At 42.9% G+C, this 22,716-nt stretch overlaps 1 protein-coding gene across 1 annotated transcript in view; it reads left to right on the top strand.

Moving 5' to 3' along the window:
* Positions 1–22,716, top strand: part of PFDN1 (prefoldin subunit 1) — a gene marked incomplete at its 5' end in the record, with an annotated part of 33,266 nt that overhangs the window by 3,178 nt on the left and 7,372 nt on the right. The window contains one exon of the mRNA XM_010288307.1: positions 12,978–13,062. Coding sequence (XP_010286609.1) covers positions 12,978–13,062 — 85 coding nt within the window. The remainder of the gene's footprint in view (positions 1–12,977; positions 13,063–22,716) is intronic.

Genomic DNA, 22,716 nt, shown 5'->3' with positions numbered 1-22,716 from the left:
ACCAGCAACTCAACATGCTCCGTGTAGTGAGGGGCCCAAAACTGAACACAGTATTCGAGATGCAGTCTCACCAGTGCCAAGTACAGGGCACGATCACTTCCCTACTCCTGCTGGCCACATTATTTCTGAGACAGACCAGGATGCTGTTAGCCTTCTTGGCCACCTGGGCACACTGCTGGCTCATGTTCAGCCAGCTGTCAACCAGCACCCCCAGGTCCTTTTTTGCTGGGCAGCTCTCCAGCCACTCTTCCCCAAGCCTGTAGCATTGCATGGGGTTGTTGTGACTGAAGTGCAGGACCCTGCACTTGGCCTTATTAAACCTCGTACAGTTGACTTTGGCCCATCGATCCAGCCTGTCCAGATCCCTCTGCAGAGCCTTCCTGACCTCCAGCAGATCAACACTCCCACCCAACTTGGTGTAGTCTGCAAACTTACTGAGGGAGCACTTGATCCTCTCATCCAGATAATTGATAAAGATAATAAAGAAGACCGGCCCCAGAACCAATCCCTGGGGAACACCGCTTGTGACCGGCTGCCAGCTGGATTTAACGCCATTCACCACGACTACGTTAGAGCTCTACTTGGTTTCAGTTATCCAGAAAGGGTGGAGGTCTGCATCAGTGTTAACTCTGATTATTGGTGCTCTTCTGAGAGCTTGCTTGAATAGCTAAATTCTTTGAAATAGATTTTGTGCTTCTATTCCTGTGCTCAACTTTTTTTTGTTTGTTTGGTTTTGGTTTTTTTCTCTATTTTTCACCCATTTAAGCTGCTACTTAGAATCTGGCTTTTGATAGAGTTTCTGGTTTTTTTCTTCAGCTTTGGTGGTTTGGGGTGTATACAACAGGCTAGTACATACACTTCTGTAGGGTAAGATACTTCAGGTCTTCGTGGAATTTGAAGGCTTGAGGAACTGTGATGATGTTCTGCATCCTGGGAGGAAGTCTGCCTAGCTTGGTACTCGCTTCTGCACTACTTGGAAGGCCGTTGTGTGGTTTTTGTTCTCTGAACCCCTATCTTGCACCTCCTTCCTTTCCAAGAGGCTTTCCCTGCACCGCTGGTGAATGTGAAAGTCCAAAATCTCATTTGCTGTTCCTCAACTTTGTGTCTTTTTTTTTTAACATATTGTAGTATGTATAACATGCAGAGGCCTTACTGGCCTCCACATATGGGGCTCAATTTACTTTTGCTATAGCTATTTTTGGTTTGACACGAGAAATGTCAGTGCCACATAGTATGAGATGATGAATTGCTGTGTACTGTACATATCCATGAGTCTGGGATATCATCTGAGTGGTGGCATCTTGCCAAATACATTTCAGTTCTGTTACTTCATATTCTTTTGAAAGGCCTGTTACGTAGCCTGAGACAACTACCACTATGCTGGACTTCTGCTTAAGCTATTTGTGAACTGGTATCATCATATTGCTTTGAGAACTATGCTGAAAGTTTAAGCTTCAGAATTCTGTCTGAATATTTCAGATCTTTCCCTTTACATTCTTTTAACTCATAATCTGGACAAGATTCTTATTTACAGAAGAAAAATGTCTAGCACTTGTGCTAGGCACAGTGAAGACAGCACTGCAGTTTTTCGTGCCGTGCCAAAATAGATAGTCAGTTTTGGTTTGATATTGCTTTATCATCAGTTTACTTCTACAACAAATGGGAGAACACTTAGAAAAATAAAATACAAGAAAGTAAAAATCAAGCAAATATTGTAGCACAGCTTTATGTTCAAAGTTTTCTGCAAGCATAGTATATTATTACAGTTGTCCCTACAAATGACTTTGTGAGTGTAGTATTTTTATGGGGACAGCTGTAACAATATGATTTTGACTTTTTTTTTTTCTAAGAGTGTTCAGATTTTAGGTGACACCTGAGAGAGGATTAAATGTTCTTGATTGTTCCTGAGATTTAAATGCATTTCTGCTTTTACTGTGACTCTTGGTTTTGTTTGAAAATGAGACATCGTAAGTCATTGTAAGCTTTCTCCTGAACCCCTGAAGACAGCAATCACTACTGCACATAGCTTGATGTAGCTGCAGTAGCTGCATTTTTACTTTTTGTTTGTGTATAGATTGCTGTTTGATTCTACCAGCACAGATCACTGCAGAATATGGTAGCTGTACTGTGCTTCCCGCTCACACTTCAAAAAACTCACAGAGGACTGAAGGACACGCAAGACTTAATCTTTATGGTTCAGTTACTAACTATAGGCTGGTCTGTGAAATCCGAGTGGCTTCTCTGTCGTCCATCTCCTTGGGTAAGGCTTTGTGCAGAGTTCAGCGCTGAAGCCCAGCTGCTGAGAAGCTGACAGGTGCTGCAATACTTAAATGAATCCCAGAGACAAGCATGTTGCTATCAGCCTCTGCTCAATATATAGCTTATAAACTTGAAGCTCCTCTATCTAGCTATTGAAAAACAGAAAATTTTATTTTCCACCGTAATTCTAGTGTGTCTAGTAAGTACCATCAGGCACTGAACTACAAAGAAAACAAAATTTGTGTTGAGCTGCTTGCTCATTGACCACTGTTTATGCTGTATGTTGAATAAGACGGGAGATGGTGTGTGAGGAATCAAGGCTACCTGGTGTGACACGTGTACATAAGCCATAAGGTTTTCCGTCACCCAGTTGGCTTTTATTTCAGGTTTTTCTCAATTTTGAACTACTCACTTTTGTTGCAGCCGGAACGATGTTCTTCACAGTGTTATGTGTGAGTGGGCCTATAAAAGTTTGAAAGATCTTTTTAGAAAGCTGTCACAGAAAGCAAAAATCAAAATGATGCACACAGGGGTAATGCAGTAGTAGTCTGCACAGGTGCCTTTGACTTGAGCAGTGAAGTAAGGGGCAGCAGAGTTGTCATCCTCTTCCTGGCTGGTCAGGAGTGTGAGAGGAGCACAGCTGGTCAGTGGGATTTGTGGTTAACTGCTGACAATAGTGGGATACTGGGAGTCTGGATTCCTGGATTCTGTTACAGCTCAGAAAGGGAGCTTGTTCTCTTGGGCACAGGCTCCTTTTCCAACTTGACATCTGACTTCTCCAACGTGTTCCCTCTGCCCTTCCCCCACTTAGTTCTTGATCTTATTCCTGCTGCCCTGGGCTGCTCATTTGTAATCTCCTGGATATCTTGGTCCAGTTATAGCTCTCGTGCCCTGCTGCTCTACATAATTTCTCCGTGCAATACTGAAACTTCAGAGAAGAAAAGATTTCCATGGCTTGCATGCAAGATGTATATCTGCTGAGTTGTAGGAGACAGGTGCATTTCTTTAATGGATGAATCTGAGAAGTCAGTGTTTGTCAAATGTATAAGCAGCAGAAACAAGGGTCTTACAATAAAAATAATAGCTAATTAAAAAAAAAACAGGTGTTTTACTTAGCCCTATTTGAAATAAACTTGTTCGTTATAGTCCTCCCTCTGCCTCCATGCACATTGTGATAGAAGATTAGTGATAGAGCTTTTACTTGATGCTTGTCTCCCTTGCCTGGAGACATTTACCTCTTTCAGAACATTTTTCTGTTGAGACTAGGAGTATGACATTCAAACAAATCTGTTCCATTTGTCTTTTCTTTATCCCTGACTTTTTCCCTCACTGTTATCTAGACAACACAGAGGAAGGAGCTTTATGTATTTTATTATTACATAATTTTAATTTTTATTACATAATCTTTATTATTACATAATCTCCTTTATGTTTACATGAGTAAACATAAAGGTGATGAAATCTAAAGGTATGAGGTATGATGAGAAATGAGAAGGTAAGGGTCAGAACAGAGACAAACTAGTCGTGCAGAGTGCCACTGTTGCGTGAAGGGACGGTTTGATCTGCTGTGATCCAGAGGCAGGGTGCTGTTATGTAAATGACAGCCTTCAACAAGTCTTGCACTTCCAGGGCAGCAGTTCGGAGGTCTGACTGTTGTGGGGAGTGAGGGCCGTAGTAAGGAACCTTCATTTTGTCCCTACCTCCAGAAAGAGGTTGCTTCAGTGGTACAGAGTTCTCTTTGGATACATACTAGACCAGTATGAAATGCTTTGGGGAGCTTGAACTGCTCCTGCTTTTGTGGCTTGCTGTGCCAGATGACTTTGCAAAAAAATTATGGAATGTGACTCTCTTATTTCTGAAGTTATCCAAGCATTTAAAATGTCACTCTGGTACTCTGAAACAGCAGGGAACTTCCGTTTATTTTAATGCTTATTGAATTTAAGGTACTGTATTTTGAGTCTTTTCCCCCATTTCCTAAAGGAAATGTTGAAATCAAGGATTAAAGTCCCTGGGGAAATACTGAGTGTTACAGAATATAGGGCTGTTTTCTCCAGTTTAGTATGGGCATTCAAATACGGCTTTCCTGCACTGGACCAAAGGAGTACTGGAGCAGTCCCTGTTGTAGCCCTGTCTTGCTTGGGGATGCCCTTCCAGGTGTGGTGTCAATGGATATCTAGCCAGCAGGGCAGGATATGACAAGGCACCCTGCAGCTGTTCGGTGGAGATGCCCGGAGTCAGTCTCTGGTCTGATATGTGTATGTCAACATAATATATAAATTTTATGTGGAATGGCCTTAATATGAATGAGAAATTTGGTCCGGGCATCCTCTGACCTAGCTGCCTGTTCAAAGCCTGAAAGAAGGAGGGTTTAATTCACGACCCCTAAATTAAAACACTGAAGGATGAGGAAACCAGTCCTGTGGGATGAGATTGCTTCTTGTGTCTCTGTATTAAACTTGTGTAAAATAGCGAAGTGCTGAACTCGGGAATGCTACAACTGCTGTCTTGAATTTTTATTTTTGTTTTCTTCAAAACTATTTGCTGAATTAACAGAATGTTTCAGCCAGTTTAGAAAAAAAAAAAAAAATCGGGCTTTCTGAAAAGAAACTATTTTCCAAAACATCATCCAGCCTTTTCGGTCCACAAATGCTGGTTCTAAAAAGTTTGTTCTTACTGATTAGGAAACACCAGTGTGATTGTTTTAGTGCTAGCTAATTTAACTCTAGCATCCAGAAATATCTCTGGATGAGTGTTATGCTTGAATTCTTTTGACTCGGTTATCTTTATGTCCATTTCTGTGATGTTTGCTGCATTGCTTTCTTTGATGCTTTGTTGTAGCTGGATTTGCGATGTGCAGAAGCCAAGGCTGTGCCATTTAACAACCACAAGCCGATAGTTGGGTCTTCCTCCTCACTTAGCATTTCAAAGGTTTCTTCTTGGGCAAGGCACAAAGCATTTTTTTTTCCTTGCAACTGTGGATTTGCTTTTCAAGAGAGATGTATCCAGATTTTGCTAGTTTTCCCGTACAGGTTCTTAGTGAAGGGCTGCTGCTGAGAAGGTTAAATATAAGTTTGCGTAACAGAGTATAGCAGTATCTCCATGTCACTTCATTTACTACTGCAAAGCTCACATTTCTGATCACAGAAGATTTAGCAATAGAAAATAACTTTTTTTAAAATAGAAACTTTTTTAGGATTGCTTGACCACAGTGTTCACACCAACATTTGCTTGTTTGTGTGTTCATTTGATGTTGTGGGGTTATTTTGTTTCCTTTTAAAATGTTCTTCCTTCAGAATTTGTGGGGAATTCTTAAAAATACAGAAAACTTTGGAAATGGATCCTGATTTCCCATTATTGGAAAAATTGTTTCTGTTTTCTGCTGCTTGCAACTTTCAAATATGGTACAACCTAGACTGCAAAAAATCTATTTGAAGTGCATCTGCTAGTAGGCATGCTGTAGTCATTTGGGTTTCCTTTTCTTAAACAAGCTACACGTCATCATTGCTACATAGTAAAAAATTACACTAAAGCAAAATTAGAAGACAAAACCACTAAACCAGGGAGATAGTGAGAAAAAACTACTTGTGGAGATTTGCACTCTTTTCCCCTCATGGTTTGAATCTCAAGTGTTATTAATTCCTGTATGATAGAGAGGAGGCATTTGCTTTTAAAAAAAAAAAAAAAAATTCCATTTATGTTGATTCAGCCTTCAAAAAGAATTGATGAAGATCTTTAAAAGCAGACCACAGTACTATTTTATTATTTTGGGTTGTGCTATATTTAATACACGCTTCGAGGTATATTCCTTTCTTTTTTTAAAGAATCAAGCATGAACAATGGTATAAATCTACCATCTAGTTAAGTGTCTGGCAATGCAGAAACTGCTGTTCGCAAGCTGTGTTACTATCTTGGCCTGAGGTAATGTAATATGCTGTAGCTCTTGACAGATTAAAAAAAAAAAGTGAAGACTCAATGTAAACATGGCCTGAAGTGCAGAACAAACCCCGTTGCCCCTCAGCAAGGCAGGATGGACGTGTTGGGCCAGTCCATGGACAGGTTTGAGGAAGCAAACAGTGTGGCACTTTTTGTTCTCTTCCTTTAGCTCCTTAAAGTAAATAGGTTTATGGCTTACAAATGTTCATCTGAGTAAAAGTTACCCTTGTTGTGGCCTACATAAGACTCAGTTTGGACTGCTTCCAGTGCCGCTAATCCTGGTCTCTGTGTGTGCTCCAGTGCTGTCAGGCTGAGTTTGCACAGGTTCTGCTGCCCACCAGAGATGCTGCCAGCATGCTTCAACCCATGTCTCCTCCTCAAACAGCTCCTGGTGCATATCCACCTCCCTGAGTGCAGTAGTAAAATGACACGTGAACTATAAACTGCTGCCCCTGGAATGTATTAATATATAATCCTGCTAATATAAGCTGCAGGATTTGTTTTGCTTTAAGGTATGTGGTGCTTTGGTGGCGGGGCAGAATAGTTAGGTTTAGCTATATTGAGAGTGACCCAATGAGATGACTGACCACTAAAATAAAAGCAAACATAGGAAAAGCTTCAACTCATCTGTTCCCACTCCATCTGTTTCTGAACAAGATGTAGTTAAGGCATATGATCTGTTGAATGGGAAATTCAAAATCAGACTGAAAAATGTGAAACCCTTAGACATGAAGGGTGGAAGCACAAACTATAATTAGTCATGATTTTCCTTTTTTTAAATCTTGCTTCCCTGTCTTGTTTGGAACTGGGTAATTAATCTAGGATGACTAAAACTGGAATTTGCTGGGGTATAAGGAGTTCCTGTTGTGAACTGCATAGGGAATCATTTACAGAAGCATAAGCAGACTGTAGGAGAGTGGAAGGGGACTACTCGGTGCTTGCAGTTGTGCACAGCTGGCTCCTGTTCAATCAAGCTAGATTGCTTTGGATCAGCTTGTTGGAAGCCTCTCTTCCATTGGCTTTGAACAGTATGTAAAATGCAGTAATCCCCTACTGAGTATGCTCAAAGCTTGAACAGCAGTGCAAGTTCAGAATTAAAAGGCGTCTTTAAATAGATAAGGGCATGACTGGGCTTAGCCCAACTTTTCTCATGGAGCAGTCTAATGGAAATGCTTGGTTTCAGGGAACAGATATTCCATGTAAATGACTGTGCTGTCTTACAGCACAGCATGTTATTTTTTAAAAAAAATATAATAAACACATTAAAATAATGTTAAGGCTTTGTACAAAGTTGTTAGTTTTCAGTATCTTAAGTTTTTGTAGAGAGTTTCCCAAATGCAATGGGAACAGTAAAGCTGAAGTTATAATGATGCTTTGTGTGAGCTGGCAGCCAGGACTTTTAGCTTTGTCATTCATCATTATTCTGGCAAAATAGCATTGGAGCATTTCTACCTGTGAAATTCTCTCTGTCTGAAATTAGGCAGAGGAATGTATATCCGTATCAGGTGGGGGAAAAGCTAAGGCTTCCCCTGGTACCTTGTGCAGGCTCTTGCAGTGATCTGCATGGACACGAGTGGGAAGAGTTGCTTTCCAAACTGGCAGGAGGGAGCCCCATGACCTACTGCGTGGCTCCTCCCCCCCTGGTTTTAATGTTTTAATACGAACAGCCTCTTGCACTGGCAAGCTGTGCAGGGGAAACACCTGAACCATGTTCCCTAACCAGAGAATGGAAAGAGGAGAGAGTCCTCGCATCTGGACAGATACCTGCCACCAAAAGCTTCCGATGTAAAGGCTGAAGTTGGTTGCAGTTGCATGTAATTGAAAATAGGGATTCTTAATGGAAAACCTTAACTGTGAGCATCACTGGTACTCCACCTTTAATAACTTTAATGACTTGTATGTTATAATGAAGAGTGGCGTGTGCTGAACAAACATCTCCATAACCTCATTCATTAAGAGACGAATCTTTCAGTATCTAATATTATGTCTTAAAGTCAAGTAAACAGTACGTTTTGGTGCAAACAGACTGAGTTATGGAATTACTTACACTGTATGAACGTCACTTTGTGGGTGTGTATGTGTGACACAAAGGAGCAGACAGATGATGAAGGTGACAGCATTGCTGACCAGCCTCAGTAGAGCCTGAAGAACATTTTGACCAGGGCATAAGGGAGTGCTGTATAAACACTGAACAAATGGGCACCATATCTAGAAATGTATAATTGGGAAGGGGTAAGAGATCTCTTCAGAAGGAAGCAAGCAATGAGTCTCAGAGATAGTACATAAACCACACTATCTGCCTTAGGGAAACAAAAATCCTGATGTGGAGATAGTAGAGGGAGGAAAATAGAAACAAGCGGGAATAATTAGAGCCAGGTTTCTTTTTCAGTTCCGTTGTGCTCTATTTTTGTTCCTCATGTTGCACTCGAGAACCAGCAGTCACCAGGAGACCGGAGCACGTAGGTACAGCTGATTCGCAAACACTTCACTCTGTTATAGAGCTGCTCTTGTTGGAAGCCCAGATTTGGCTGAGCGTTGCTGTCCTTGAGGACCCCACTCCTCTGTAGCTTTCTTTTCTAATTTGCTTTGCTTTGTTTTGAGTTTTTACCTTTTTCTATGGACATTGGAAAAATTGCTAAGTATCTGGAATAGGGCAAATCCTGCTCTGTTTTTATTAGCTATTCCCTTTGAAATGGGTGGCCAACTGAGCTGTAGTGAACTTGTCCATTCTGACCCAGATATTTCTGGTATTATTTAAAAACAGTGAAAAAGTTCCTGGGTGAAGAGGTGATTGTTACTAAGCTTTGTAATTGCCACTGTGGTGCTGAACATTTTTCTGAATCATTGTTTCATGTTTGATAGTGTAGGTGTTGTGTTTGACAGATCTGTTAGTGTGTGCTGTGACACTTCACTGACAGAAGGTGGGCACGAATGAACTCACTCACCTGGAAGAAGATTTCGTTTGCTGCTTGTCTTGTGTGGACTGTCAATACTTAAAAGCCATCCCAGTTCAATGTACAAAATCTCGGAGCTTGGAGCCTCCAGCAGAGCAGTCTGTGGAGGTAGCTCTTTGGTGCTGATCTGTGCCAAGGGGTTGGTGTTAGTCATGTCATCTGCCAAGCTCAGCATCACAGAGCAGAAAGTGGTTCTTTGGCTCGGTGATGCGGTGACTGTAATGTGAGGCCAGTTCTCAGCTGGTGGTGTACCTCCAGGCAGTGAATGAATTTCATGAGTTTGAAAGGCTTGTTCACAAACTCACTCAGGGAAGAACTAAGTCCTCAGAACCTCCTGTGGCTCCTTCATGAGCTTAAAAATTCATAAAGAAAATAACCACATTTAACTAAAACCAGGCAGCAGAATGACACTGCCTTATTTCTCCAGTTTGGTGTTTTACCAAGAATGTAATGTTCTTGTTCATGTAAGAATGAAATCCAGATTAAATTTAAACTACAGTTTATTACAAGTGCCCTGCAGCACCTCTTAACCTAATGAGCAGAACAAGCTTCTGATTTTTCCAAGTGTTCCCAATAAACCACGTTATTTCCTTAGGTAAAAACTTTGGCCAAGATCTCCATAATGTGTGTGTCCCAAGCTAGAAGCTAAAACACTGATAATTTTTTTTTAAGTCCCTTTTATGTTGGAAAGTGAAGCCATAGATTTAAAGAGTTAACTGTGCATGTGGATTTAGAGCTTCAACTTTCAAAAAACTGTCCTGTGACAGCTTACATGGCAGCACCTGTGTGCTTTAGACTGAGGGCTTGATGGTCTTGTGGCAGTAAATTAAAATGGATGGCTTGAAACTGGTACTGGTAAAGACCTTCTGAAGGATGCTGCTGGCCAAGTCAGGGGCATTTGATCTTCTGAGCCAGCATGTGAATGGACATGGATTCCAGCCCACTATTTTATGGCAAATAAAACTGGGGTGGTTTTATTTGTGCCCAGCTGCCTGCATAAGTCTTGTCAGGGCTAACTTTGGCCATACAATTTTAATTTGTTGTCGTGTCTCTGCCAGATCATTGCAGGAGGGTGGGAGGGAGGATATTTTCCCCGATGACTGCTTGTTGACATTTGCAGAATAGAAGTGAAGTCAGCCACTTGTTTGTTCAAAGGTTTTAGTGCCCGTAGCTGTTCTCAGCCAGCCGGGATCGCTCAGTGCCTGTAGGCCAGCAGGGGCATTCCCAGCTGCAGCATGGAGAAAATTGATCAAGCTGTGTTGGTGTTTAACTTTGTTTCCTAGACCAGGGGCATCAGTGAAACCAAAATGATTGATCTTGCTATACAATTTGGGAAAGCAAATAAGAAAGTATTCTGTTCTTTGCTGCCCGCACAAAAAAAGGAAATAATTCAGGAAATGTTCATAACACAGGCTTGGGGAAGCTGTGATGTGGGAAAGGACTGAGGGCTTTGTTTACTGAGAGCATCTTGCAGCTTTGTTTTTTTTTCACTAATGGCAGCTACTGCAGAAGGCAAAATTTTAGTCTTCACCCCAAAATACCGGGGGGGGCGGTGTGTGTGTGTGTGTGTGTGTGTGTGTGAAGACTAATGTTCCTTTCTTCTGGTATTGCAGGCTCAGGGTAAGAGCGTCAGAATGGCATGGTTGCTGGTGGTCCTGAAAAATAGCTCATCTCTGTATCTCTATCTGGATCTAGGCTCTGCATCTAATAGCAATGTAATAGTTTCTCTTTCCTAGAAGGATGGTCACGGACTTGATTTTCACAAGACTGAGCAAAACCCACATTTTATTTCAGCAGGCTGGTGTGTGCTGGGCCCTGAAAACATTACCCCTGTGTGAAAGTGGATTGTGGGGGCACCTAATGGAAAGGCAGGGAATGAGGGGACAAGGAGAGTATGAGTGAGCGGTGTTGTGAAGAACAGGAGCAGATATAGAACAAAGATGAGACCAGTAATAAGCATGAGCTGAGACTAGGAAGAAACAAGGAGAGATTTGAGAAAATTACAATGTAAAAGATATAGCAGAAGTTACTGTAGAAAAGAGGAGGTGAAGTGGAACAAGGGAGAGAAGTGGGAGAAGGAGGAGGAAGCGATTGGTAAATGCAGTTAATAGCAGCACTGAAGAGAGTTTTAATTGGAAACCTGTTATAATTAACTGCAGTTCTGCTCCTATGCATTCCAGGAATGCTTGTGGCAGGTAGTTTTCCTTTTGGCTGTTGCAATGCTGGAGTATGCTGGAGTACCCAGAGTATGCTGGATTTCAAGCCAAGCGGCAGATTCGCATTTGTGTTTACCAGGTCCTGAGCAAACATGTTAATAATGTCTTTTTTTTAATAGGAGGTAGCTATTAAATTGATCCCAGGTTTTTCTGTAGCAGATGGGGAATGCATTCTGATCTTGCTCTGTCTAAAGGCGCTCTTTTTAACCGTTCAGGCATGAGCTCTTGTCACCTGGCACCTAGTTGGTGCTGGAGGGAGACCTTGACCTCGTTGGTATGACCTGTGGAGGCTCCTTCTAAATCCCCTGGGGGACTTTCTAAGTAGGGAAGGGGTGAAACTGCAGCTTGTACATTCTTTATGTCTGGAAGGAGATGAAAAACAACCATGGAGGGTTCCTGAAATTCATTTGAACTTAGTTGTCCTTTATCTCTTTGTGGGATGCTAGTGCCACGTGCTGGGGAGCTGCTTTGGATGCTGGGGCTCTTTTGAGCAAGTGAGGCAGCTTTTTGGATGCTGGCGAGCAGGATTACTGTGACTGAAATGTTATGGATGCATCTTTCAAATCCCTTTGGCAATTGGAAACCAGTGGCTGCAACTTCAGTTAAAAACGACGACTTCCCACCTCACAGAAAAACCCTCTGAATGTAAAAAGCATGGGAATTCTGAGGTCAGTTAAAGCCAAGCCCTGAGCAGTGGGAGCTGTGAAAGCTCAAGTAAAGGCAGTTGTACCATGGCTTTGTGTTTCTGGTGGAAGCACCTGGCTGTGTATCATCAAATCACAGAATGGTTTGGGTTGGAAGGGGCTTTCACACATCAACCAGTGCAACCCCCCTGCAATGAGCAGGGGCATCTTCAACTAGATCAGGTTGCTCAGAACTCTGTCCAAATCCAGGGGTGGAGCATCCACAACTCTTCTGGGCAACTTGTTCCAGTGTCTCACCACCCTCATTGTAAAACATTTCTTCCGTATGTCCAATCTAACCCCTGAGTCTTTCAGTTTAAAACCATTGCCCGCTGTCCTGTCACTGGAGGCCCTGGAGAAAAGTCTCTCTCTGTCTTTCTTATAAACCCCTTTTATATATTTAAAGGCTGCAGTAATGTCTCCCTGGAGCCTTCTCTTCTCCAGGCTGAACAACCCCAACACTCTCAGTCTTTTTCTGTAGGGAGCTTTGTTTTTATTGTGCAGGTTTGTTTAGCTTGTGAGCACTAAAATGGTAATGAATGGCTTTTACCCATTGAAAGAGGCTTCCTTAACTATATGCCATCAACTGATTTAGTTCCCTTTGAAGAGAGTGTGATGACAGACTCCCCTTGCTAGCTGTGTGTAAGAACTGCTTTCAAATCATTGAAGAACACTGAATGATAGAGGGAGATCTGTGTGCATCCATTTTCTTTCCTCCCAAATCATGGGTGAGATTAGTGAGGAAACCTTTGAGGCCAGCCCAATGGTTTGTGTGAACTATCATAGCAATTTCTTCTGCTGCTGTCCAGAACGCATGGGTTGAGGATGAATGACTGTGGAGGTCACTGTAGTTTAACTCGGCATGTAGGTAGGTGTACAACAGATATAAAAAATATCCAACAGTTGTCTGTCTCTTCTTTTTCCACTTGTAGGTTTATTCTTCAGTCTAAAGGAGTGATTCATAATCAGCTCTTAGAAAAACAGAGAATAGCCGAAGAGAAAATTAAGGAATTAGAGGTAAGTTTTTGGCAAGTAATGATGAAAGTACAACACTGAAGGGCAACAAGATGCTATTTGCTACATCCGGTGTTTTTATCCAGTACTTTTCGTTCTGAAGGATTGTAACTAGGTGAAACATAGGGCCTGTTACAAGTAACCTACAAGTAATTCATGTCACTTGGTTTCTTTGCAAGACCTACAACCCCAGTAGGGTTTGATTGTTCACTCTGTGTCCTGATATGAAAACTGGGGTTGAGGGATGCAAATGAGATTAGTAGGAGCAAGGTTTAAAACTAGCAAAAGGATCTTTGTGTGGTAATTTGCAGCAGATAGGTGATGTGAATCTTTGCCAGTGCTCCGTGGATGTTAAAAGTTTACACTGGCTCAGGACAATTGCACAGATTCATGGAAGAGAAATCCATTGAGAATTACCAAATATGTAGAAATGGCATCCTGCTCAGGAAGTCCCTGAGCTAAAAATGTCTGGAAGCTGGGAAAGTATGAGGAGGAAGTACCATATATGCCTGCCCTGTCCTTACACTCTGCCCCAGGCATCTACTTGTGGCTGCTGTTGAAGACTGGATCTAGGGGGAGATGGGACTTTGTTTTGATGATGTGGTCAGAGCAGTTCAGTGTTCTTATGTTTATCTGGTTGGAGTATTCAAGGCAGAGAAGATGATCTAGGAAATATAAACTAGTGCCTGTGCATGTTCCAGTGTTCAAACAAGTTATCTAGTAAATCTTGACTATCTTCTAGTGACTACGTGTACAACGTGTACTTACAGTTCTTTGGAGAAGATGTTCAAAATGTACTTTTCCAAGGCCATTAGTATATTTTTTTTTTTAATGCCCTTAAAATATAATTAATACAAAACCCCGTTCCTTGTTTTTTGGGGAATGACAGAGGAAGCAAAGACAGTTGTGTTAAGCAGCTTATCTAATCTGTTAGTGTTTTGGAGACAGTGAGTGTGGAGACCAGCTAAGTAGGGGCAAGCAGGAATAGGAAGTTGGTGCTCATACCTACTCAGACCTGTGCAGTTCTGTCTCTGTTGTCTCTCCTACTTACACTAAAGCAGAAGTAGAGTTTGTATTTTTTTTTAATTCCTTCTTAAGACTCAGCTTGCCTGGGGAGCTGTAGGGCAAGCACATCACCGTATGTTGCGCTGCCTGGAGTGTTTTCTGTGCCAGATACTAAGGGGTTTTGTGTTTCTGACCATGAGAACTTTTTCTGCACAAGGAAAACAAGTACTCCATGGGTAGCCTATATATTTAAGGTGGTGTTAATTCAGACAAGGCACAGTCATTTTTTTGGTTTTGTGATAAAAGTGATTGTATCCTGGCTACTCTGGAGCCATTCCAGCTGCCAGTAGCTTTGTGCAAAGACAGCCCTGCAACTGGGGTTGAAGAACTTCATAGCAGCATGTCTGGATTTGGAAGTGATTGGAGTGTGATTGACAGCCTCTGTTTATGAACTGCCCATTGTGTTCCTTACTGCCAGGTCCATTGAGCTGTGGTCAGCTTTTTTGGCTACTGTGTCCTTCAGCTGTGCATCTCCATTTCTTCCTGTTCCTGGTGGGGAATGATCTTGCCCCCTGAACTTTCCGATTGCTGAGTTCAGCAGAATGGATGGAATTTCCCCCAAATTATAACTTTTGCTATTCTTACACAAAACCTCAGAGCTGGCTGCTTCAGAAATGTGTTTTTCTGCTTCGTAGCTCCCAGTGCTTGAGTCTCTGGTTATGGCCACTGAATTGAAGATCCCAGCAACAGTATCTGTATCAAAAGGTGGTGGGAGTGGAAAGGTGGTTGCCACATGGGTTGGTTTTTCTTTTTAACTGTGGATAGTAGGGCCCAGATTGCCAAAACTTTCAACAGTTTGTTTTAAGCGAACATTCAAATCCATCTTTTAACTACTCTGCTGTCAGTTTTGTGAAAAGGATTTTCCTTGGGCTTGGGATTCCCCATGGAAGAGGACAAGCTCTTAGACAGAAAACTGCTAGAAACTGAGATTTCAGGGGAAATACCTGGGTCCAAGTCAGAGAGCACTTATCGCAGAAGTAGGGGATTTTGCTGTCCTGAAAACAAGTTGTGACAGAAGCAGGAAAGAATGTGAAACTTTGTGACCTTGTGCTTCTACTGCATCATTGTAAAATAAATACCAAACCAAGATAGGTTAAAACTTCCCTCCATCTGTTATTAAAACTGGAAGGATTTTAAAGCTTAGGTTTGTATTTTACATTGTTAACTACCTTATTACTTACTCACATTTCCTACTTTGCATAGTTGAATCAAGCTGGTCAGAGTAATCCTCCAGAATCCAGATGGTGTGGCTGATCTTAACCTCATGTAGCATGAGCTTGAGACAGTTATGTCTTGCTATTATGATGCTATTGCCAAGACATTATGAAATGTGTATTTTTGATGCAAGCCTGAATTTGAGAAATGCTGTCACCGCTAACTTGGTGCTGTTTGCAGAGGAGCACAGCACAGAGGGCTGGGGTCACTGCTGAGCTCTTCTGTAAATCCATCCAGCTGTGTAGCAAGGAGAGCTCCTGAGTGCTCACTATTAGTGAAAATGTGGGCTTTAACCTGCTTCAGAGATGTGAACTGGGTTTCCTGACATTTGCAGCTGTCAGAATGAACTTTGAAAACAGTGAGGTGTTTTGAGTCTAGTTTGAAAGCTGCTTTTCTTCCCTCCTCTGATAGTCTCCACTGCCATGCATGCTTGCAGTTATTCCCTTCCCCTCAATCCCCTCTCTTAGGTTCCTCTGCTGTTGAAGCAGTGCATTGACTTTTTCAAGATATCATCACAAAATTGATGTGATACTGCTGGTTTGATTCTCCCTGCTGCTCATCACATGACAAAGCAGCAAGGAGAACCAGACCTGTCTTTGTACAGGGCTGTGAAAATAAGGCTTGCCTGGAATATGCATTGGATGTACTTAGTGAGAGGAACTGTGCTCTGAAAGCACGAAAGGGGTATGATGTAAGCAAGGGGGCAAATGCATAGCCTGTCAGTTACTCTGCAGAAAAAGCAAGCTAGCTTTACTCTTCTTGTTAAAGCTAAGGTAGGAATCTGAATGTATATACATACATATGTAGCATTACTAACTTTACAACTTGTATGTAATCCTTTGGAATCTAAATAGACTGTCCAGGCTTGCTGGCAAAATACACATGCCTGCTTAAAGGCTATGCCAGTGAGGCTTACAAAAACCTGCTTGAATCTTGCAGAGACTGATGGCATAGGCTTGCTCATGTACTGGCATGGGAAGCGTCCCACTTAGTAGTAGCGATTGGATTTTTCCAGTCCTGATACTATCAAATTCTTGTTGTGTTTCACAGTACGAGGGGTATGTGTTAAATCTATTTTGAAAGCATTCTAAAGGGATGAGCACAGACTCTTTTTAGCTCAGCAATGTTTGTGCAGTATTAGGAGAAAAACCAAGTAATGTTTTTCTTCCCTTGTTTTCAAGGAAACATGATATGTGAGGGGTGGAACAATGCTTTGTTTCAGGAAATGTTATCCGTTTCCATTGTAGGGTTGGATGGATTCTGTTTTTAAATGTGGCATTTTAAAAAGAGCAAACTCTGTGATGTTACAAAGACATGGAAAATTGATTCTTCATTAGGGGTGGAGAAAGTGATTGTCGCTGTATGTTTTCTCTGATAATATCTGATAGTCCCCTTCTCTCCTGCTATATTCAGCGTGTTTAGTTGTCAGGCGTTGTCAGACTAAATTGCTAAAAATAACAAATAAGGGGGAGGCTTTGCTGGGCAGCTCTGTCTACTGTGTGCTACTGAATTTAGCTCCTTCGTGAAAAGGGCAAAAGCAACCTGCAGCTTTCTGGCTGAATTGGATTTTGGTTTTAAACTCTGACCACAACACTGTTGTGTGCTTGTTTCCCAGGCAATTCTTTCACACGTGTATGGGAGACTGAAAGTTTACTGCTGCAGAGATAAAGGGTTGGTTGTTTTCTTCTCTGTCTGCCTGGAGTAGAAAATACAATCGGGAAAGCTATACTTAAGTGCGTGATTTCTAACTCAGAAATTCTTCATGTGATTCCTGAAATGCCATGTCCAATTGCCCTATCCCACACAGAAAACTTCTTTGCTCTTGTTCATGGTGGAGAAATGAACACTCTGCTCTCAAACACCGCTGTGCTCCATGTTTAAAGGCTTAGATGGTGTTGCGGGACTCCTTTCTGGTAAAGTTAAAAAGTGACTGCGTTGCACTGCCTTATGGTGACCAGACATCATAGGCAACAACAGACTTCTTCCCTGGTGCTGCCTGCATGCAAACTTGCTTGTGCTGCGGCTTCTGTTTCTCTAATCTTCTTTCTCTAGGAGCTTTAAAATGGCTTTGCTGCAGCCCTGAGGCGTAATGGTGGTGCCCCCCTTCTTGATGAGTCGACCAGGGTGACTCTGATGGTTGCCACAACAGTGTTTTTGTACCCTGTGGGAGCAAAGATTTAAGCAGGCAAGGTGTGGCTGGGGAGAAGTGCTGGAGTCTGGGAGGTCACGTTTTCTGAGCAGGTATGGCTCGGATGGACCTGCTCACTGTGGCTGCGCATCTCTTGTGCTCCTGCGGCAGCTCTCTGGACAGCCCTTTGGCTTTGACGCTGAAATGGTCAGCATGGAGGCCAATTCTGAGGGTGGCTTTAATGATGTGAAAACAAGTCTCGTGAGATTTGTGGTGCACTTTGCAGACCACTAAGTGACCATCAGAAGGTAGCAATTGTTAGGCCCATTCCCAAGTGAGACCAATTTGTTCCTGGGATTTATAGTGTAGAAGCTGTCATCCCATGGTTGGCCCAGGATAGACCAGTGCCCAGGAATGTGCGGTGGGCTTTTTAAATAAACAGGGGAAAATAAGGAATGCTCCTTTTTGCTTTGGAGAGGGGAAGCCTCAAGAATAGCCCTCTATGCTTTAGCCTGGAGCAGATTTTACTTTGGATGATGAGTGTGCTGTTCTCTCATTCCATTGCTGGCATACACACACGTACCAAGGACATGATTTTAAACACATGTTGTCACAGAAGCTGCCCCTTGTTTCTAAGTGTGTGCATAGACGAGGTCAGTCCCTGGCTTGGTTTCAGCCCTGTTGGCTTTATGGTCTTCCTGGTCTACTCTAAGGAAGGCTGGCATGTTTCTGTTGCTGTTGTTCATACAGGAGCTAAGCCAGAACCATTCGTGCAACCTGGGGGCTCGGCTGCAATCATGATGTGCAACCATGTACAAAACTCCTCTGGCACAGATTGTTTGCAGGTTTGGGGCGTTGCTGGGGGTAGATTGATTTTTATGTTCTTACTCTGCTTGTCCTGGAAGGTGGTGTGTGGTGGGGTTGGTTTTGTGGTTGTTTCATTTTCTTGTTTTTGTTTTGTTTGTTTTTTACTATTTGCACACACACCACACCACCACTGCCACCACCACCCCCCCTCCCCCCGCAACTTTACTGTGTCTGATGTTTGGGAATTCAGAGTTGTGATATCTCCTTCTCTTCTTGCCCCTGAATCACACCTTGGAGTTTCAATACAGCTCTCTGGCCATCTACAAGTCAAGAGAAAGACAATACGTGCTTCCAGGGGGCCACTTGTTCCTAGAGGTGGTGATCTCCCTCCGCTTGCTGTAGAGGGCAGCTGGACACCTGACGTGGGGACAGATGGAGTATGGAAGTGAACTTAACATGTAGGATTGACGTTTGGGCTTGCATGGACCTTCTAGGAGGAAGCTGTGGGAGCTCCACAAATTACGGGAATTGGTGTGAAAGTGAGCTGCAGAGCCTCATCAGGCCCCCTGTGAAGGCCAGGCAATAGCCTTCATCTTGAGTGGTTTTGGGTGTCTGAGGCAGCTGCAGGTGTCTGGGCAGGTCCTTCTGGGCACGGATGTGTAGACTTGGTGAAGTTCCTGAGAAATGTGTTTCGTCTTGACTCTGTTGGCTTCTGTCATCCAGGCCTGAGTTTGTGCCTTCACTGAGGGCTTGCTCCTTCTTTTCAGGCTGCTGGAGGCTTAGCTTGCTTTTTGAGGACATGGGTGGTCCAGCTGCCTGCCTAAGCTTGCTGGCAGCTGGGGAGCATCCACAGACACTCCTGTAGAGCAGAGCACAGCCTGCATGGGCAGAGCTGTCAGCACCCATCTGCCCTCCACAAAGATGCTTGTTTTTAAGAAGGGAGTAGTCGAAGCTTCCCTCCTCCCCCAGTCTGCCTGTGTTACAAGGAGGAGAACCTGTGTTCTTATTCCTGATTTTTTGAAATTAAAAATACTCTGAGCAATGGGAAAAACAGGCTTTAAAATAATAAAATGGTGAGAAGGTTGAGAGTGTAATGGACACAAAGCTAACACCATCAGAACAAAATCATTCTGTATGGAAGAGCCTTCTGACATTGGACTGGGGCCATACAAATTTTAGGTAAATACTGGAGGAACTGGGACATAGCTAACGCTGGTCGAATTAAACCAGAAAGAATTATTTCTGTCCCCTAAACTGACCCTCCTAATGGTAACATGGCTAACAGGTCTTATTCCTTCCTTTCAAGACGGATGAATCACTGGCTTTACTTCTTAATGTTTACAGCCTCACACTCTGTCTTATTGTCATTTGTCAAAAGTGAGGATAGCAAAAGAATCATATTCTTACAGTCTAACTTAATGTGTATTTTATGCTGTTTCTTTTATCTGAATTGTATCATCTCTCATCCCAGAGAAATTACGGTTGATTGTGTGCAGCTAGCACCTTGCAGCTTTAAAAGCGAACAAATGCTCTTCAGTAATCACAAGAAAGGAGGTGTATTTTTTAAAATACTGGTTCTGATTCCTATGGTAGATTTCTTAAAGATCAAGTAAGAATATGTTCTGCTTTGAAAATTGTGTAAGAAGCTTGTCCTATGTTAAATAGTGCACAAGTCACTGGTTGCAAAACATGACTTTGTAATATTAGAGGCATAGAAAGAAGAAATCATCACATTTAAGAGGGGATTCTCAGCTCTCCGAAAGGGTCTGCCACTGGTTGAGACCTGGTATGGCTTATAAGAACTTTAACATCTCGCCACACTTCTACGAAGAGTGGTTGTGGGTGATGCTGATTTTGGTGGAATGACGTGTATTTATAACATCACATATGTATGGGTGTGCATTTGCAAGGCTGGATCTTTCATTTGAAGCAATCATTCACCACAACAAATTTTCAGACTCCCAGATTTTTGCAAGCAACTGTTTAATTAGTAATTCTTTGTTAGTCTTCCCTGCGCTGCAGTCTGCAAAGTAAGCACACAGACTGGCTGAGAGGGCAAAGGCTTCATGAAGGGAGAAGTGGAATTTGATGACTCTTTATTTTCACTGTTCCTACCTTTATTTTTGGGTGGATAACTGTAGATTTTAGAAGCAGGAGAATAATTAGCATGGGTGTTGATTGCTTCCTTTTAAATCCTTTAGAAGCTAGTTATGGAGATACTTTCAAAATAAATGTATCCCAGACTTGTTCTAGGATTTTTTTGGGGGGGAAGGTGCTCTATTTTAAAAGGAAAAAAAAAAAATTAATGGAAAAACTTTTCAGGCAAACCTTCCCAGTATGCTCATTCCTTTGTAATTCAGGGGAAAGTGAAATACATTATGCATTAATAAAAAACCACTTCTGCTGCTGTGTCTAAATGGTTTTTGTCCATCCAGGAGCCTACATTTAGTCATCCGGGTCTGAAAAAGTTGCTTGTTTCCTCTGATTAGCATTAAGCTGCTTTTATGATTACACTGAAATCATTTTAACACAAAGTTGGTAGATAAGTCTGTCTTTGTCATTTTAAACCAGGGTCTGATTCATTGTCAAAGCTCTCCTTTGTGCTTATGGCTGCAGAAGTATCCAAAGCAATGAGCCGAGCTAGATGCGGGTCCCTCTACAAATTCTTCCTTGCATGAGTAATAGTTAGTCACAAAACCAGGGCCACTGTCCTTGCCTTAGTCACCAGGCCTGTGCAGTCGCTCCTTGCTGTCCTTTATGCCAAGCAGCTCTGGGGAGGGGGATTATCTGTGCCCGATAAACCTCCATCCTGCCGCCATCTCCTCCATCTCGCTTGGGGAGAACAGGAAGCGATTATTTGGAAAGCGTGCTCCTGCCTGTAGGAGACCTAACCCAGCCCTGAGTCAGCTTTATAAAACCACACCTTTCTCGACAGGTATGCGGGGAGGCTGTCACGACTTCCTGCTGGCCCTGCTGCCCGGGTCGCTCCTCTCATCTGTCTGTAAATATGTTCCTAGCGGGGATGTGTCGGCTTTCTGCCTGTGAGGCAGCCGAGTTCAAGGGTGTCTGAATTAGGAGGGGGGATGCTGGTTAGTTGGGAGTTTACATCATCTTTTTGTTGCTGATTTGCTGAGTCTTTGAAATTTGTGGAAGTAACTTTTCTTTTAACATGGCCTTGTTTGGCCGGGACTGCAAGAGATGAAAGGTGTGGTATGACTTTGCAAAAGTCATACTGCTAGAAGGTATTCTGATGAGCTGTACTGGCTCCGCAGGACCATAGAAACCAAAGCACCAAATTAGGGAACTTACCACATTTTGCAAGAAGCATTTTGGTGAGGGACAGTTCCACCAAAGCAAAATGTGGGGATTTTTCAGAATCTGGGTGAGTTTCCCCTCCTCAAGTTCTCTGTGTTTGACCTGATTCTGCTGTCGTAAATCTGGTTAGGGTGCAGTGTCTGACCTGAAGCAATGTGCCTCTGAAAACTGCTCTAAATGCGTGTCCCTGAAGGAATCCTCTGTATTGATAATACATTTCTGCTGCCACCTACTGAAACGTTCCCAGTTGGCTTGCTTTTGTAGTAGTTACCAGGCTAGGGTGCAGGAGTTCACTGGAATAATCTGTCATTTCCTAGTCACAGAGAGCAACTGTCTCCACCTCTGCTGAAAATGCTGTCCCATGGCTGAGACAATAGGTATGTGCAGTGTGCTCCCAGTGGGGCTGGGGCTTGGGGACAGAAAGGCTGCTCTGCAGGCAGGTTTTCCTGCCTGTTCCATTGCCCTTTCGTGTTTTGAAGGTGGCCTTCCTTGGTACCAAGTGTGGAAAGCAACGGGTGCTCTTCCAAATAAGCTTTTTCAGAGTATGTTCCTCAGGGTTTCAAGGCACTATGATAACGATGGGGGAAGGGTCTGCTGGTTGTGCTGTAGGTAGGATCGATGCATGATGAGGGTGGATTTGCACCAGCAAGTTCTTTAGGTAGGTGCTTCTAAAGATCCTCCTGAGCTGGCAAGTGCATTTGTATGCTTGATGTCTTCTCCAGTCTAATCCAGATGGTTTTGAAGTGACCGAGAGTCCCCGTTACCTTCTGGAAAGAATAGCTAAGGGAAAACCCAGGGATCTGAATCATCACTTCTCCTCTTAGGTAAATGCCATCATCGTGCTTCTGTCAGCAGCTGTCATCAGAAACCAGCTGGCCTCCCTTCCTATTGCTGTTCAACTCACTCTTGAGCAAACTCTGGGCAACTTCCTGAGAGCAGTAACTCTGCTTGGAAAGTCTTGAATCTAAATATTTGGTGGTTGCTGTAGCGTACACATCGGAAATCACCACATGTGCCACAGTGTTGCAGTGGGTGAGGACCAGTGCTGGGTGGACCCATCAGGGCGTAGGACTGCCTGCAGACCCACCCCACCCCATCGCTGCTGCCCACTATTTCAGTTTCTCCTG

Source organism: Phaethon lepturus, unplaced genomic scaffold, assembly GCF_000687285.1.
Source record: "Phaethon lepturus isolate BGI_N335 unplaced genomic scaffold, ASM68728v1 scaffold32765, whole genome shotgun sequence".
Lineage (NCBI taxonomy): Eukaryota > Metazoa > Chordata > Aves > Phaethontiformes > Phaethontidae > Phaethon > Phaethon lepturus.
The sequence above is the reverse complement of the archived record's forward strand: the minus strand, read 5'-3'. Positions and strand labels throughout refer to the sequence as shown.